Source organism: Geotrypetes seraphini, chromosome 2, assembly GCF_902459505.1.
Source record: "Geotrypetes seraphini chromosome 2, aGeoSer1.1, whole genome shotgun sequence".
NCBI lineage: Eukaryota > Metazoa > Chordata > Amphibia > Gymnophiona > Dermophiidae > Geotrypetes > Geotrypetes seraphini.
The window spans coordinates 276,241,421-276,255,001 of record NC_047085.1 but is presented as its reverse complement, the minus strand read 5'-3'; the positions used below and the strand labels follow the sequence as shown (position 1 = coordinate 276,255,001).

At 41.5% G+C, this 13,581-nt stretch overlaps 1 protein-coding gene across 1 annotated transcript in view; it reads right to left on the bottom strand.

The window, feature by feature from the left end:
- Window positions 1–10,712: 10,712 nt before the first annotated feature.
- Window positions 10,713–13,581, bottom strand: part of SEMA5A (semaphorin 5A) — a 1,054,315-nt gene continuing 1,051,446 nt past the window's right edge. The window contains 1 exon segment of the mRNA XM_033929716.1: window positions 10,713–12,959. Coding sequence (XP_033785607.1) covers window positions 12,840–12,959 — 120 coding nt within the window. The 3' untranslated portion in view covers window positions 10,713–12,839.

Below are 13,581 nucleotides of genomic sequence, written 5' to 3'. Positions count from 1 at the left end.
TTCATTGAAGAGGTGTAAGCCAGTGGTCTTGCCAGGGAACTGTTCCTCAGTAAATCAAATGTGATTATGAGGATGATGTAATAAAGTATGCTGAATTTCATGCACAAACTAGGATCATTTGTGCATTGGTTCTCTACTGGGGCACTTCGTACATAAATGAGCCCAGCAGAAAAATGGCATATCTTCTATAACTGAACAAGAAAAAGGGATCATAAAAGTACAAAGCCAATATAAACCAACAAAACAGCACAAAAAGCCTAAAAAATAAGGACATAAAGCTCTGAGGCAGTGAAAGTTTTTGAGCCTCCAGTGGTGTCACTGAGGTATTTCCGAAATTAGAACAATAAGTAAATGATATATTGATATATAGAGACTGCTGTAGATAAGATTATTTGCCAGTATCTGTGGGGATGGAGATGTTTAAGTCATATCCCCTCTTTCCCACCTTTCTTCAAGAGTATAAATATTAAGATCTATAAGTCTGTCCCTCTATGCCATATGACAGGTCGCCTTCTGTTATGACAGGTCAACCCTATACCTTATGACAGAGACCACTGAACAATTTTGTAGTCACCCTCTGGACCTTCATCCTATTTATATCTTTCTAAAGGTGTGGTCTCCAGAACTATACACATTATTCTAAATGAGGCCTCACCAGCAACTTATATAATGGCATTATCACGTCTTTTTTCCTACTAGGCATTCTTCTCACTGTGCACCAGAGCATCACTCTGGCTTTGTCACCTTTTCTACCTGTTTTGCTACTCTAAGATCATCAGCTATGATCACCCCTAAGTCCCATTCTTTTGCACACAGAAGTACTTCACCTCCTGTACTATACCATTCCCTTGGAGTTTTGCAGCCCAAGTGCACGACCCTCCATTTTTTATCATGAAACTTTAGTTGCCAATTTCTGGACCATTCTTCAAGCTTCTCTAGATCCCTCCTCATGTAATCTACACCCTCCAGGGTATCTACCCTATTACAGAGTCTGGTATCATCCTCAAAAAGACAAAGCTTACCAGATAGTCCTTGTGCAATATCTCTCACAAAGATGTTAAAAAGAGCCCTGCAACACTCCACTGATAACTTCCTTTTCCTCTCAGCAAACTTTTTACCATTAACCTCTGTCTCTTTCCACTTAACCAATTTTTAAACCAGTCACTTTAGGATCCATACCAAGAGCACTAAATTTATCAGCACTCAATTTATGCAGAAATGTATCAAAGGCTTTGCTATAATCCAAGAACACCACATCTAGCATAACCACCATCCTCCCATACCCAAATGTTTGATCACCCAGTTGAAGAAATCAATCAAATTGTCTGTCAAGACCTACCTCTAGTAAAACTATGCGGCCTAGGGTTCTGTGGTTCACTTCTAGAAACCTCACAATCCTCTGCGTAAGAAGCAGTTCTATCAGTTTACTCACCACTGAGGTCAAATTAACAGGCCTGTAATTCCCAACCATATGTTGTGATTGGGAACGCAATGGCAGTGATCAGTCTTTGTTTGATGGTGATTGAGAAATCCTTCACTTCCATATTTGGTCCATGCTCACCATGGCTGCATGCCCCAGTGCTAATCAACGCTAGATCTCTGCTGTCAAACCGCCACTCTGATTAATGAGTGACCCAAGGAAATGAAGCTGTCAACCACTTCAACCATTGTTGAACCAATGTCAACCATTGTTGATCTTTATGTGGACTTTCTTATTGGTGATATTCATGATTTTGGTTTTCTTGATGTTCAGGTAAAGTCCCATCTTCCCGCTTCCTTCTTTCAGCTTCAGGATCAACTTCTTGAGGTCCTTCTCACTCTCTGCCAGCAGGATAGTATCATCTGCATATCTCAGCTTGCTGACGGTTCTTCCACCCATTTTCACCTTAACACTTGAATCATCTAAGTTCAGCTTCCTCATGATTACTTCTGCATAAAGGTTGATAAGAAAAGGAGAGAGGATGCATCCTTGTCTTGATCTTGAACCATTCTGCATCTTCATACTTCATTTGCACTGTAGCTTCTTGATCAGGTGTGTTGGCATTCCTTTCTCACTCAGTGCTTTCCAAAGCTTGTTTTACTTAACACAATCAAAAGCCTTGGTATAATCAATGAAAATTGATTGCTTTTGAGCTATAGTGCTGGAGAAGACTTCTATGAATCCCATGGAGAGCTAGGATCACCAACAAAGATGTTCTTGATCATATAAACCCAGAGTTGTCCCTGGAAGGCAAGATTACCAGACAGAAACTGACCTATTTTGGACATGTGATAAGGGCGAATTCACTAGAAAAGGAGGTGCTATTCAAAATGGTCAGTGGTAAAAGGAAACAGGAGAGATACCATCAAGAATGACACGAGAATGAACATCAATTGAAAGAAGTAATGAAAAACAGGGAAGCGTAGCGAGGACTGACCTACAGAGTATCCAAGTGTCAGACATGACTGAATTGATAGTAGTAGTAGTAATTCCCAACCTCCTCCCTTACTTCCGCTCTTGTGCAGAGGGACCACATTCACCCTTCTCCAGGACTACTTTAGACTCTAAAGAAGCAGTGGAGTTAGATCATTGATCCAAGGGATGGCGGCGTGCATTGATAGCCTCATTAAGATTCTATCTGGATAAATATCATTATATAAATAATGTTTATTGCTATCAGAAATGCAAATTTCTTTGGGATCCCTGAAGTAGCTTTAAACTTTTATTTGAAAGAACTACATAGTCTATGGATCACATGAGCTTCCTGTCCACACAGACCTTTAATTAAGATCAATGAACCACAGAGAAAATCAAAGATGTACTATGTGGCTTTCTCCCTGCTTGACTGGAAAAGCAAATAGCTCAATCAGAAACCTCTTGGTTAAGATTTATCTGCTCTCACTGCAACCCAGCTCTGGATTAATAACAAAAACAATGGTAGACAAACCTGGGTCTGAACATACTGACTGAACTGAATGAACTGCACAATGAATTTAATTCATTTGACACTGGAATCTTGGGTCCTCTTATACAATGTGCAATATGTCAGACCAAACACTTTTTATCACATATTGGATTTGTTATTTTGTTTTGCCAATCCTCATAAAATATATTTAGTATTATGTGCTTCTAGCCAAGCTTCACTAAAATGAATCATCCCTCTAAACTGGAGGCTTTAAACCCATCTGGATGTTCAGGGACTGAAAGATGCTTACATAACTGAGTTCCACATTTTTCTCAGCCATTCATAACTTAATTTTTGCAAAGCATACACTGCACAAGCACAAAAAGATACACCGGGTCAAAATTCAGCTGCCTTAGTCTGTGGCAGTCAAAAAGTATCTGACCATGCTCCATTCTGGCACTTTTTATGTGAAGGGCAATTCCATAAACTAAGGGGTCCTTTTATCAAGCTGCGGTAGGGGTTTAACATGCATAATACTGCGCATTAAACCACCTGTCACACAAGCCGCTAACGCCTGCATTGAGCAGGCGTTAATTTTTTAGCCGGCCACGGGGATTAGCGCGTGATGAAATGTCCGACGTACTAACCCCGCTAGCGCGGCTTGATAAAAGGACCCCTAAATGCAAACATTTATATTCCCACTGCATGTGTAAATATTTAGAATCCTAGCTAGCAAACATACATGTGTGTGCACACTTATGCACACGCATGCCAACATGCTGCTAAGGTGAGTATTTACAGAATAGCACTTTTCACATACATTGTATGTGCAAGAGGGTCTACACAGGGGCCAAGCATAAGCAGGACATAGCTCTAAATTAAACATGTCCCTACTGAATTTAGGTGCCTCACTTATATCAACTCTATGGCTGGTGCAAATGCGGGTACCTAAATCTCCTTTGCACCAATTCTAGTGCTCTATAATGGAATCTAAGTGTCTAGGTTCAGTTGTAGAATGCATTCATATTGCCCATCCTCAGGGCACCTTAAATGGAGGCACTTGGTTTTAGAATTGCCCCTATAGTGCTCAGGCAGGATATTCGGAGGCACTAGCCAGATAGTGCCTTTGAATATCACAGGCAATGGCGCTTACCCAGGCAGCAATGCTGCTACCTGAATAAATGCTTTTGAATATTCAGCTGAAACCTAAAGATGTGCATTTGCTTAAAACAACATCTCCCGTATCATTTCGTATTACTGTATTTGTAGCCTGAAATTTTATTTCTTCCTGTGTTAATGGTGTGCTCAGTAGGCATCTATTGAAGAACAGTGCTTCAATAGCCCCAAATTCTCTGTATGTCATCTAAAGTTGGTTATGCAAATGTAGAATAGGGTCATATATGCACATACAATAATTAGCTAATTGGCACTTAATTGGAGATAAGTACTGATAACTAGCATTGACAAGCACTAATTGTCACTAATTATTAGTTGCACACATAACTGATTTACACCCTTATTCTGGAAACTGAGGCCCAGATTCTATAAATGGTGCTGGTATCAGCGGCTGCCTATGAAACAACCGCTGATCACGTGTCAATCACACACCGACACCGTTTGTAGGATCGTGGCTTTTTTGTTAACACAGGCACGTTAAATGTAGGCCATTTTAAAGGCCTACATTTAAGGCACCAGTCTTACACCTACAGAGGTGCATAGGAATGCCTACACTTCCAGTGCAAACCACGCCCCGCCAGTCTTAGGCATCCCTAAGTGCCACCTAACTTCCTGTACAGAATTTTTGGCCTGAGTGCGTAACATCTCTCGTGAATAACTCTAAAGGGGCCATGGTCAAGTGAGGGGTATGCGAAAGTCTCTGGTGTTCCAAGGATTTAGGTGAGTAGTTATGTAACACTTCCATTAGCATTAGCATTTACATCAGCCTTTGGCAGGTGTAAATGTTCACACCTATGTGTGAAAAAGACTTAAGCTAGTACTCTATAAAGACATTTCCATGTGGAGCTTAGCGTGCATCATCATAGCAGCTTACTTTGGACTCCATTCACTAATGTACACTATGAATGAAATTGTTCCAAAATACACTTCCCCCTCAACATTTGCAATTTCCACACTCGCGGTTTTACAAATTCGCAAATTTTTTTTTTTTTTTTTGGGGGTGGAGGAAAACCCATATTTTATCACGTTCCTGCCTCTCTACCGCCTTCCTCCCAGCATCCCAGCCTTACCTGGTGGTCTAGCATGCTTTCGGGGCAGGAGTGATCTTCCTACGCTCCTGCCCCGTGTAGATCGCCAATAGGAAATGGCTGCCGTAGTCTCGAGAGACAACGGGAATTCCTTTTTTTCCTTTACACTCCTAGGTATGAACATGACCAAGAAGCATTTAGCCATTTGAGTGTCTGTCTTGCTCATTTATGAAAACAAAGCCGCTAAGAATCTTTCCACTGCAAATTCTGGTAACAGTGCATCTATGAAAGCTATCGGAACTGGAATTATAACATGAATGTGTGTCTGTGCTTATCAACTGTTAAGAATTAAAGGTAACAATGAATCACTCCCCCCCCCCAAGCAAGATATAAAAATTCAATAAGCTACCAATAAATGTTGCACAACTAGCTGTTCTTGGAGCTCTTTTCAGAAATAAGAATTATACAGTATATGCTATAAAGAATATGTTCTTTTACCATGTGCACCTTAATCTACTAGTTTCCATAACATTAACTGCAAAATCAAACACATCAAGGTTTCTCAGATATGTTAAATTTAACAATAAAGGCACTGAAATTTAAAAAAAAAAAAAAACTAAAAAATACTCTTAACATGGAGGCCCTACTGTGAACAAATTGAAATGTACAGAATATACAGCCTTAATGAATACCATCTGTACTTTAGTAATTAAACAGAATTTAAGAGACTCCCAAGATTTTTAACAGTGGTAATGTTTATAATTCTACCTTCTCTTCCCTCTTAGGCTATTCAAGTGAAGATTTCTTGCTTATCATTTGAGAGCCTTACTGACCTTATTTTTTTTCATCAAATCACTCTTCTCTGCAGGGAAATACATGTATTAGGACAGGGATCTCAAAGTCCCTCCTTGAGGACCGCAATCCAGTCGGGTTTTCAGGATTTCCCCAAAGAATATGCATTGAAAGCAGTGCATGCACATAGATCTCATGCATATTCATTGGGGAAATCCTGAAAACCCAACTGGATTGCGGCCCTCGAGAAGGGACTTTGAGACCCCTGTATTAGGAGGCTTTTCAGTAAAAAAAAAAAAATCAAAGTTCCAATCTATGAAAGACAGAGAAGAGATGGCTACCACTACCATGTTTTGTGCAAGAATCATTAGAAGGCTGTTTTACAGTGTGCCATTTTTAGCTGACCATAATTTCTGTGCTAATCATGCAATGAACCTATATACTACAGACAAATGATGCATGAGAAATTAAAAGAATTCTGTATTGATAAGCACCCTGATTGAGTCTTTATTTCTAAAGATTCCAGGAGCCCATTTACTTTTGCCTAACTGTAGACTTTGAAATTCTAGCATCTGAATTCTCCAGAAGAGATACCCCTTATTCATAACCTATGACTACTACTACTACTACTACTTATCACATATATAGCGCTGAAAGATGTATGCAGCACTGTACATTATGACATTTATAGACGGTCCCTGTTCAGAAGAGCATACAATCTTAACTTGGACAGATACGACATGAGCTAGAGAGTAGGGGATGCAGAACCCAAGATGAGAGGAGTTAGGAGTCGAAAGCACTCAGAGAGATGGGCTTTTAAACGGCCTTTCACACTGCCAGAGACAGAACCCGCTGTATGGATTCGGGCAGCTTATTCCAAGCATATGGTATAGCAAGGCAGAAGGGACGGAGTCTGGAGTTGGCAGTTGAAGAGAAGGGCACAGATAGGAGCAACTTACCAGCTGAGCGGAGCTCACGGGGGGATCCTAGGGGGAGATAAGTGAAGACAGATAGTGAGGGACTGAGTGAGTGCATTTGTAAGTCAGTAAGAGGAGTTTGAATTGTATTCGAAAATGGATGGAAAGCCAATGAAGTGACTTTAAGAGAGGAGTAACGTGAGTAAAGTGGCTCTCCCAAAAAATGAGTCATACAGCCGAATTCTGGACAGATTGGAAGGGAGCGAGATAGCTAAGTGGAAGGCCTGAGAGTAGCAAGTTGCAGTACTCAGCACGAGGTGATGAGGGTGTTGCTTAAGTGTTTTGGTAGTATGCGCACAGAGGAAGGGTTGGATTTTGGTAACATTATAGAGGAAGAAGCAGCAAGTTTTAGCAATGTGTTGTATCTGGGTGGTGAAGGAGAGAGGAATCAAAGATGACCCTGAGATTATGAGCAGACAAAACAGAAAGAATGAGTATGTTGTCCACAGGGCCGGAGAACGAGGGAAGCGGAAAGGTGGGTTTAGGCAGGAAGATGAGCAACTCTGCTTTAGCCATATTCAATTTTAGATGGCAGTGAGACAGCCAGGCGGCAATGTCAGACAGGCAGGCTGAGACTTTGGTCTGGGTTTCAGTAGAGATATTTGGTGCAAAGAGGTAGATCTGGGAGTCGCCAGCATAGAGGTGATACTGGAAGCAGTGGGAGGAGATCACTGCTCCAAGTGAGCAAGTGTAGATTGAGAAAAGGAGTGTTCCCAGAACAGTGCCTTGAGGTACACCAATCAATAGAGGGAAGGCTGTGGTGGAGGAACCACCATTGCATACATTGAAGATGCGATGGAGAGATAGGGAAAAAAAACAGGAGAGGGCAGAGCCCAGGAATCCCAACAAGGACAGTGTATCAAGGAGTAGGTGGTGATTAATAGTATCAAATGTAGCAGACAGATCGAGAAGGATGAGGATAGAGTAGAGGCCTTTGGATCTGGCCAAGCACAGGTCATTGGAAACTTTAGTAGAGGTCCGTTTGTGCCCAGTTCATACTTATCCACAATGGTGTGAACCATAGCGTTCTCTGCAGTGGCCAGGTTGCTGGGAGTTATTTAAGAGACATATAGGGCTAGATTCACTTAGGACATCAATCGTGTCCCAACCACTTTGCGACCCCGACCTGATTCAATAACCTTACTCCCGATCCGATCTGCGCCCGATCTGATCCACGCATGCAAATGAGGGGGAATGGCATGCAAATGTAGGAAGGCAGCGATTCACTAAAAAATTTCATGAACACCGACTGGGCTGGCCAATCAAAAAATAAGCGACTGTTGAAGACCAGTCGCTCAGGTCTTTTCCAACTGCCCTGCTCTCTGCCCCGACTCACTGCCCTGCTATCTGCCCCGACTCACCACCTTGCTCTTTGCCCTGACTCGCCGCCCCCACTCTCCTGCCCTTCCCCGTAGTGCGAGCCTGTGGTTTTAACCTGCAGGTTTAAAGCGGGTTAAAACCACAGGCTCGCGAAGTAAAGAAATATTTAAAAAAGTTTCAAGCTCTATAAGCATGTGCAGACCATCTACAGGTAAAGATGGTCTGCGCATGTGTCGGGATCGCTCTTCAGCGATCCCTGCGGTCGGTTGGGGGCATGACTCCGATCACCCTCATTTGCATGAGGATACTTCATGAATCAGCCCCTGGCCATGGATCGGATCGGTGGCCTTAGTAAATCTAGCCCATAGTCTGCCTAAAAACTAAGCGGATTACAACCATACATACATAAAATATTAAATAAACATAGTATACCTAAGAAACACTTTGAAAAATTACTGTAAAATTGTTTGTCCATTTTAGAAACTACATGCAATCCACTGCTTTCTCTAATGGTTGCTGCAGCAATGAATTATATATCATGTAATGAAACTGAGTAAATCCAGGAGCTTTACAGCAGGCAGCACCATAGATTCCAGTTGCATTGGCACTAGGACTTGAGGCACTGGATCCTTAATTCATTGTGAGACAGCTGGACATTCATTCTCTGAATTTAAATTCTTCATGATTGAACAGATGAATGTCGACCTCCGTAGAGGTAATGTTAAACGTAGATTGCATCAAAGAGAACAACGTTTGATTTTTACTTTGAAAACTATTGCCCCAGGCATTTCTATGAATGAACAACATTTTTGTCTAGGCATGGTTATGCCTTTTTTAAGAGATACGCAGTGAGTTCTTTTTTGCCACTTTGCATTTTGCTGTATGTGGAGCGATTTTGTTACCTTCCCCTGATGATGTGTTCAGCGAAACGGGGTTCTCTTGTTAGGATTTGAAGTTCGGTTATCGCGGCAGGCAACCTGAAGAGCAACTATTTTGAGATAAGTAGTTTTTTGAAAATTGTGTTTTACGTGGGTTGCTTGCGTGTAGCTTACCATTAATGGACTCTGCATTTTCCTGGGATTGATGAGGGGATAAACAGGTGGAGTTTTTTTTTGTGGCCAATGACTGTTATGGGTTTTGCTTATTTGTTTAAGTACTATGAGCATTCCCTAGTCCTGCTGGGCTTTAACTGAGGCCTTTTTCTCCACCTATTTTGTTATTTAATTCTGTTTACTTGGAGTTCCTTTCTCATAGTCCCAGAAGAGAGTGGACTTCTTACTACTTTATATTGAACTAGTATTTTAGCCCGTTACATTAACAGGTGCTAGAATATATGTCTGTTCCCTCTTTCTTTCTGTCTCTCTCCCTGGCCCCTTTTGTCTGTCTGTCTTTCTGTGTCTACCCTGCCCCTGTGTCTTTCTTCTTTTCTTTCTGTCTCCCTTCCTTCCGCTGTCTGTCTTTCTTTCTGCCCTGCTGCGGCTCCGCACACTTCTCTCTGTCACATCCAGTCAAGAAGGAAAGAGGAAATGATGTCAGCAAGGCAAGAGGCAGCAGAGAGAAGCCTGCAGGGCTGCAGTAGGCAATGAATATGAATCTATGGCCATTGGTGACATATCATTCCAAAACCCGAAAAATTTTAAAATTCAAAATGTCTTTGATTCCAAGCGTTTTGGATAAAGGATGTGAACCTGTACTCTGAAGTCTATGTATGAGACATACTTCTTTTGTTATATTAGCCAAGCTCCTCTAAGTAAAATTATGTCCATATAGGGTTTAATTTACAATCTGAATTGTAGGCCTCTATTAAACAAATAGAATCCAACATTTGAATCTTGCTAAATATCATCTATAAAACTTGCCTGTTATTTGTGTTCCAACTGTCCCAAAGTTCCACTCAGTCTCTCTGCTGTGGTCTTGGCATAAATCTTTATCAGCAGCCACAGCAGCAGCATTCCCTCCCCCTCCATTTCTCTGTCCCCACACCACTTTCTTGTGCAACAGCAGCGTTTCCCCTACCCCCCTTTCACTTCCCGCAGTCTGGCCGGCTCCCTTAGTCCCTTACCGCCCCCCCATTCCCTTCCCGCGGTCCCGACAAACCTGCTGATTCCAGTAGCATCTGCAGCACTCTACACACGCTGCTTTGGGGCCTTCTACTGCCCTGATTTACTCTGGCACATCCCTGATGACATTATCAGAGATGCGGCAGAGCAAATCAGGGCAGTAGAAGGCACTTCGGGAAGCAGCGTGTGTAGAGTGCTGCAGACGCTGCTGGAATCGGTAGGTTTGTAGTCGGGACCGCGGGAAGGAAAGGGGGGGGGGCAGTAAGGGACTACGGGAGCCTGTCAGACGTCGGGAAGGGATGGGAGGGTCAGACCTCGAAAAAAACCTATTGAGTGAGTGGGGAGCCGGCAAAGGAGTGTTTTTGTTCAGCGCTTCTCTTCCCAGGCCTCTATTTGGTTTCTGCTGCCGCGAGCGTGGGGTCGTTTTAAGCGTGCATGTGAACTCTGCCGGCCACGGAACTACAAATCAGGCAACACGGTGGTAAGAGTTTTATTATATTAAGATTACTCTCTACTCTTTCTTTACACTACATCCTTAATTCATCTGCCCTCTTCCCTTGAAAGTAGCAATTTCACAGATCCATGCAAACATTCACACACATATAATATTCTAAGCATGTTCCTTGGTGGTATTTGTTTACAAAAATCTGTAGAACTCTAATGATGCATCTGCACTGCCAAACATTTTCTATTCCAGATTATCTATATTTAAATCTAATTTCAACATGGCATTTAATTCAGATTTGTAAATTTCACCATTCCTGTGTTTTCCTTATCCCTTATATTAGAGATGGGCTGAAGAACTGTTGTATGGAATCATGATTATAAATACTGCCAATTATCCAGGACTATCCTACTGGCAAGGTTTTCGTAGATCATGATCACAGATCTGTGAACACTAGGGGCTCCTTTTACTAAGCTGTGGTAGCGTTTTTAGCACGTGCTAACCCCCGCGCTACATGGAAAAACTAACGCCAGCTCAATGGAGGTGTTAGCGTCTAGCACGTGCGGCATTGTAGCACACTAAAACCGCTAGCGTAGCTTAGTAAAAGGAGCCCTAGGTGAAATGGCAATGTTTGCAGTGGGATCATTATTGCCCCCTCCCACCCCCATCTTATTGAGGGACCTTGCTATGATCTTGCAAGGCCTGTCCATGAGAAAATCTGCAGGGTTAACAAACACAATCTTAAATCTTAATATGCTGGCTCAGCTCTATTTGTGAAGGAAATTTGGCTCAAAAGATAATGCTGAGCTATTCAGATTCCCTCTATACTCACAGAGAAGTAGTAGCTCTTTGATGCCAAACTGTGCTTGGCTCTCTGAGATGTGGCTATCAGGCATATAGATATGTCTCTACTTTTGAAGGGAAATTTTCAATATTTGAATGTTATGTGTAGGAGGAGGCGGCAAGCTGAAGGAAAATAAATTGGACAGAAAGAAGATAAAGCAGTGTATTCTATGACAAAAGTTTTAAAAGTACAGCTTAAAATTTCACTAATATTTGAAGGACTAATATGAAAACCATCTTTACTAAAGTTTTGGCGGGGTCTGTCTGTATGGATCAGAATGGTTTGTTCTTAATCTTATTGCGTAGGGGTATTTTTTTTATAGCAGTCATATGTAAACATGAAGTTTTATAAAAGAAGCAGATTGATATATCAGAAGGAAATTTACTCATTGACAGGCATGTCTGTGAAATGCTACAGCAGTCCAGACAACTGCGCTTCATAGGCACACACCAAGGAAGGAGGTCTTTGGAATTCCATGAACCATGCAAATCCATATGCTACAAGAAGGCCAATTTACTAATAACATGCAGACAATTTCACTGTACTTTCTTCCTCCCCTCCCCGAAACCCCTTGCAAAAAATATATATAAAAATAATAATTAAAAAAAACCCTCATGTTAAACAAGAGTCCTGCAGATTTCCTGTTTTTTTCTAAGGAGTCTGAAGTTTTGTCTTGTCCCAGATCCTGCATCTCTTTCAAAGTCCACAAAATTTGTACTGCCTCCCGGAACTACAGCCGATGTGCTTCGTGGAACAGAGATCTGAGCTGTGTAGCACTTGAAGAAATCATGCAGTTATGTTTCCTTTTGTTTTGCTTTGTTAATTTCCATGTGCTTCTTCAATCAAAGATGTTAAGTCTCTAGAGCATTCTTCAGAGAGGCCTATGGCTGAAAGCTTCCATATCGGGAAAACAAATAACAAACAAAAAATCTTCTTGGCAGCAAAGAGCAAATATATTAGAAGTTAAATTTAGGCCATATCTTGGTAAAGTACACTCCTAATAAGAGCAAGAAACTCAAAATAGCCAGCTTAGCACGAAAGTAACATGACTGAACGCTGTGATAAATCAGAAGAAGGAGACACCTCATTGCTGCTGTAGCATATCAGTTTGACTTTGGGCCACTTTAAGTTCTGTAAGGTGTATTATGATGTCACAAACAGATGGTTTAATCTCAAAGCAATGCAAAATGGATAGTTGAAAACCAGCCTGGAATGTCTCCGAACTTCATCTTCGAAGCCTCAAACACATGAACGGTCATGGAGCACAGGCCTTGGGAAGGGCTAGGGAGTGAGAACAAGACTATAGGGCACTTTAATATTCATCATAATTATTGAAATCTGTAAAATAGGCATTGGAAAAGGTCTTTGCAGTCAGATGTGGATTGAAATATTTGTTTCTCTCCTCCAAGATCAGGTTGTTTTTGTTAAATGCCTAAAAATAAAAACAAAGGGAGAAAATAAAATAAACAATGTTTGCTTCCCTCCAAGGTTGATTTAATCTCATTATCAAATCTAATTATTGAGATATATTTCAGACTTAAATTTTATAAAACTCTGCATTATCCAAATCATCTCTCTCAAATGCCAGGGGGAACAGGAGCCTGCTAACCACAAGCAGCATCTAGAACAGCCATATAAATAACGTGATCCCATTTCAAATGCAATTGATGGGCAAATATTTTGTCTAATGAAGTTCTTAATGTTTCTCCTCTTGCAAAATTTACCAGTATAAAGAACTTTCCCCCTCCTTTACAAAGCTGCGCTAGCATTTTTGATGCCGGCTGCTGTAGCAACAGCTCCAATGCTCATAGAATTCCTATGAGCGTCAGAGCTGTTACCACAGCGGCTGGCGCTAAAAACATTAGCGCAGCTTTGTAAAGGAGGGGGTTTGTAAAGAATCCTGGGGTGCTTTTACTATGCTGCATTAGGCACTAATGTAAGTCTAATGCAGCAAAAAATGGCCTAAAGTAAGTGTTGCTGTGGTAATTTTTGAAAATAGCCATGCACTAATGGGTGGGTGGGAGGGGGGGTTGGAAAATATTTTTAATTTTTAA